At 42.9% G+C, this 5,265-nt stretch overlaps 1 protein-coding gene across 1 annotated transcript in view; it reads left to right on the top strand.

Annotated features, from left to right (window-relative positions):
- Nucleotides 1–3,214, top strand: part of TBX19 (T-box 19) — a 13,666-nt gene extending 10,452 nt beyond the window's left edge. The window contains exons 6-8 of the mRNA XM_009329696.1: nucleotides 725–826; nucleotides 1,700–1,832; nucleotides 2,637–3,214. Of these exons, the coding sequence (XP_009327971.1) occupies nucleotides 725–826; nucleotides 1,700–1,832; nucleotides 2,637–2,871 (470 nt within the window). The 3' untranslated portion in view covers nucleotides 2,872–3,214. The remainder of the gene's footprint in view (nucleotides 1–724; nucleotides 827–1,699; nucleotides 1,833–2,636) is intronic.
- Nucleotides 3,215–5,265: the final 2,051 nt, after the last annotated feature.

Raw genomic sequence — 5,265 nt, 5'->3', positions numbered from 1 at the left:
AGGCAGTTTTGTGTGATATGATAGGTGCTGGGAACCTGGGACTTGCTTAACTGGATCATACCAGCCATTCACTGAGTCCTGAATTGTGTTCATAGAAAGGGACCCTTTAAAAAAAAAAAAAGAAGATTGAAGAAACCTCACAGTAGGAAATAATGTGACAGTTTCTGCAAAGGGATCATTTTCCTTATGATCCAGTTTTTCAATGTTAAAAGGAATCTAGAATCAAGATGATGTATGACATTTTTAGGGCTTTCTCCCCCTTTTTTTGTATTTGTAACTGTGAATATTTTTGTCACCTATAATTACCTTTCATTGGTGAACAGGTAAAAAAAAATGGGGGGAGCAGAGGTTGTGTTTGTTTTAATGATAGTCAGTTTTTCTTTCATTTATTCTTTGTTTGTGACATTTTCTGTCAGTTGTTTTCAGGTCTTGTTTTGGGTTTTTTGGGGGGTTGTTTTTTTTTTTTGGGTTGGTTTTTTTTTTTTTTTGATTGTCAGTTGTTCCATAAACCAGTATCTTGGAATCTGCTTGGTATTTCTGAAGGCACAGCTGATTCTGCAAGAAGGCTGGTTACTTTCTTTATTGTATTGCAGTGTTTTAGTGCAATAATAGTTTTCTTTTCTCTTTCCCCTCAAAGTGAGTGGCTGGTTGATTTCCAACCCAGATACAATGTGTGCATCAGGAAGCTCTAATTATCAGTACACTGGACCTTTGCCTCTGCCAGCTCCACACACTCCCCACAGCTGTGAGCGATATTCAGCACTGCGAGGGCATCGGGCTGCTCCGTACCCACCTTCCTACATGCAGAGAAATAATTCACCTACAGGTACAACTGTAATGCTACTTTGCTTCCAGGGAACAGACACTCTCTGCGTGACTGACCCTTGCTTTAGGTTAGCATAAGCATTAAAACAAGCAGGAGCTGAGGCTAGGAAAGAGCATGATGAGTCTCTGTAACAATCGGCACTGAACCCTGCATGCACAGAATATGTTTAAGGCAGCAAAACAAGAGGTACAAAGAGCTGGGTGCACTGTAACTGTTAATTATAAACGAGAGTGAACGATCTTGCTTAAAGTACAGCTCCCAATTATACAAAAAGAGCATTGCAAGCCTTCTTTAAATGTCACGCCATGAAGTAGTTGTGCTCTCAAGTCAAAGCAGCCCTTAAGAACATGGTAGGAGCTGACTTGAGATGAGGGCATTTTGGTATTGCCAAAATGACTTTTGAGTCCCTTTCACTCTCTAGGACTGGGTGCAGAGTTCCAGAAATTTATTCTACTTTGATCAGAGGAAATGGGCCAGAAACAAGAGTAGGAATAAAATAATCTGCTCGCTAATTATAATTTAGCAAGGCATCCTGTTTAAGGGAAATATTTAAGCTCAAGTTATAAGGAAATCTGTATCAAAACATTGATAGTCATATGGCAGTTATAATTAATGAAAAGACTATTAGTCAGACTTGCAAAAATGCATATCCTATGTCTATCATGCTTTACCTTCTCATATATCACACCTGGAATTATAATGGCACCTTACTACTCTCTTAATAAACATGTGAATTTTGTCCTTTTACCTATGGTTAGGAACCTCATGATCAGATTGCTTCCTCAGGCCTACCCATGTTCTGTTGCCTTAAGACAATGTCTCTGCAATAGTCACTGAGGATTTGTTTGTTGCTTTTTCCTCCCCCTGCCAAAGTTAATTTGTTGGAGAGCTCCAGCAATAATCTTCAGGTATTCTCAGGACATGACAGCTGGACTTTGCCATCCTCTCCACATGCTAATTTGCTCTCAGTGCCACACACGAAGGGAGCTGCCAGCCCTGGACCCAGGTAAGGTTACAGGAAAACTGCTGGTATTAGGAGCAGCGAGGCTTGTAGGACTGCCCTGGTGATTCACATGTTGTTCCAAGCTTTAATCGGCATCCAGGATTTGAAACATGTCCTAAGTGCCCAACTCGAGACTCCTGGTCAGATCTTTCTGACAAGCTAATTATCTCCTGTGCTGAAATCAATGGGAGCTTCATTTTTCCCCAGCATGGCTGAAAACCAGGATCTTGGAGCAGCCACAGAGAACTCTGGTATCTACAATCTGTGAGCGTTTTAAAGCCAAATTATTTTTCTCTATATATTCCTCACTATTCTCCTGCATGAAATGAGGATCCTAATCCCATGCAGGAATGTAACAATCTAATTCATGTTCTATTATTAAAACATTGTTAATAGGGTAGTAAACTGTTCTAGGTATGGCTGGAGTTTTAGACCTAGAGAGTCAATTAATTACCAACTATTTCCCCTTCTTTTCCCAAAACAAATGCACACATTTATTCTCTAATTTAGGTGCCAGGAAAATCAGCTGCAATTCTTTAAAATTCGTAAGCATTCACGAAAAAGATCTTTAAATCTTGAAACCTCACGTGTGTTTGTACATTTCTCTCCACGCCTCTCTCCAAGGTCACTGGGTCTGATGGGCGCTGGTGGTTTTTCACTTAAGATCTGCAAGGCTGATCTAGTTTAGTAACTCGATTCGGATGGCTGCCTTTTAGTAGATAACGCACTTGACTTTACTGTGGTAAGTCTTGTGCAGGGGAAAAAGCTTTGAAATAAGTCGTTCAATTTGTGCTGCTTTTTTTCCAGCCACTACCCTTGCCTGTGGACAGTCAGCAACAGTGCTGTAAATGTTGCCAACCCAGGAAGCGAGGTGAACGGCAGCCCTTCAAGCATGTTTCTAAGGGGTAATGTCCCCTTACCCACTGCATCATCAGTCCAAATCCCTCTGCAGGGAACAGTGTCCAGCAGCATGGAAACGCAAGGGGAAACCGCTCTAGCCAGACTAGCCGACTCTGCGTGGACATCCTCACACTCCTTTTAATGGACAGGCAGCTCACAAGGGAAGCTCAGCCAAACAAGACTGACACAAATGGCAAACAATCCCCTAGAATTGCAGCTCAGAGCAGGGATGTGTACACAGAAAACCAACTTCATCAAACATCACTTTCCATAGTGTACCTCTTGTGTGCCACAGAAACCAAAAATGCAAAATGCAATGGCAGGAAATGTTATGGGAACTGGCTTATTACTGTAACCTTTATGTGTCATTCAGGATGATGTCCAGAAATAATCTCTATAGGTAGTTTTGCTTCTACGTCACATAAAAAATGGTCAGAGACATGGGACTGAGTGAAGCAGACATGGCAGTTGGATATTCGCATGTCATTTTAAAACTCCTTTCTGTAATTAACAGCCGAGTCCAGGGGAAATTGTGAGCAAGTTCACAACTGGTAATTTGAAGGGACAGCGCTGCTTTAAAGACTTTCTGAATCTGTCACATGAAGGTTTTCACAATACCTGAAACTAAACCCTTCAGGGGATGAAATTAGTCTGACACCCTAATGCCACCTGCATACAGTATCCTGTGTCCCCTTCCCTTCTCCAGCTCCTGTTTGCTGTTTGTGTGCTATAGGGATAATGGACACGCTCAAGCTGAGAAAGTGGCTGCATTGTAGCAGCAGGGTGAAGGGCATCTAGTTTAGCCTTTATAGTCTGATGTGACGGCTTTGAAATGAAAAGTTCCAATGTTTTCTATATGTGCTATTTTTGAAAGGGTGGAGGGAAAAGAATGATAGAAAAAAGATTCAGCTTGCATTTCCATTTTGCTTCAGGTATAGAGTACATATAAAATATGAATAAATGGTGTATTATCTCCTCAGTGCCTTTCCAAGGTGTAAACACACATACAGTCTTTTTCCTCTAACAGCCTCTGAGCAATTTAAAGCAGCTCTGCCAGAAGCAAGTTGACAGGACAGGAATTTTCTATTCCTTGGCCAGTGACTGGCTGTATGCTCTTGGGCATGGTATTTCATGTCTTTGTACCTGTTTCCCCTCTCACCTTTTGTCTGTTTCAGCTTCCTTTTTCAGGCTACACCTTTTCCTATCCTGTGTGAGTGTACAACATCTAGCATAGTGGAGGCCTGATCCTGTCTGGGATTTCTAACCACTAGTGTGATGCAGATAATAACAGTCGTCCCCCAATCTTCCTTGTCCTCTCATATACCTCCTCAGGCAAGCCCTATCAACTTCTCAGAGAAGCGTGCTGCCATTTGATCTCTTGCAGGGGTAAAGAAAAAATTGCAAGCTAACTCATGTAGATATGTCTCTGTATAATGAAATGCCCAGCAGCAGTTCAGTTCTGTTTACAGTCATGAGCATTGATAGGGGCTGGATAGATAGCCCTCAAAGAGGAAATCCTCAGCATAGGCATAGAAGAGGATTCTCCAAAGCTCCTGTGAGCTGGTGTCTCTACAGAGGTGTTTCTGCTTCTGCCAGATACGGCAACATTCCCTTTGTGAATACTCATTTATTGCATACAGGCTGTGGGAGCAGCATTTTGTTTTGGGTAGACATTAGGAGCAGCAGCAAGGAGAACATTTTCGTTCAGGCCATCAAATGTGCATCTGTCTGGTGAACCCAGTGAGCTCCTGTTATGTATTCTATTACCTCGGCCCTGAACCATCCCCTTAAGGTGCTCTCAGTGTTAAGCATTTTCATGACTTCCCCATCTGGCCTTTCAGATTCGCCGCAGGCAAGACAATGTGCCAGGATGCACTCAGTAACACAGTTAGTTTTACTGACTTGTGCTGCTATCCCCTAAAAGCAAAGTAATGAAGTTGCTTTGGACATCGGCCCTGAACCATCCCCTTAAGGTGCTCTCAGTGTTAAGCATTTTCATGACTTCCCCATCTGGCCTTTCAGATTCGCCGCAGGCAAGACAATGTGCCAGGATGCACTCAGTAACACAGTTAGTTTTACTGACTTGTGCTGCTATCCCCTAAAAGCAAAGTAATGAAGTTGCTTTGGACATTGTGGGAAAGTAACGGAAGATTGGCGAGGAGGATTGTAAACACGCTCAAGTGACTTGCAGCTGGGGTGTCGAAAAACACATGTATCATACTAATTGTTGTTTGGCCTTGTGTGTTGGACAAGCAGAACATCTGTGTTCAGACAACATAGGCCTGTGATAGACTTAGAGGCACTCTATGAACATGCTTGAGATTCCTGTCCTGCTGCGGGAAAAGATCAAAGCACGATGGTAAACTACGCCTGCGCGAACCCCTGAAAAACAGGCGCAAACAGCAGGTTTGGCGATCCTCTAGCATGGACAGAGCTCCACGGTGCCTGCGGTCCCGCTTGTGTGCCTCTGCCCGGGTGCTGCTTCGGGGATCCCCCGGTCGGTGAGGTAACGAAAATAAATTTATTCTTTGCATTT

Source organism: Pygoscelis adeliae, unplaced genomic scaffold (assembly GCF_000699105.1).
Source record: "Pygoscelis adeliae isolate BGI_AS28 unplaced genomic scaffold, ASM69910v1 Scaffold120, whole genome shotgun sequence".
In the NCBI taxonomy this organism is placed as follows: domain Eukaryota; kingdom Metazoa; phylum Chordata; class Aves; order Sphenisciformes; family Spheniscidae; genus Pygoscelis; species Pygoscelis adeliae.
The sequence above is the reverse complement of the archived record's forward strand: the minus strand, read 5'-3'. Positions and strand labels throughout refer to the sequence as shown.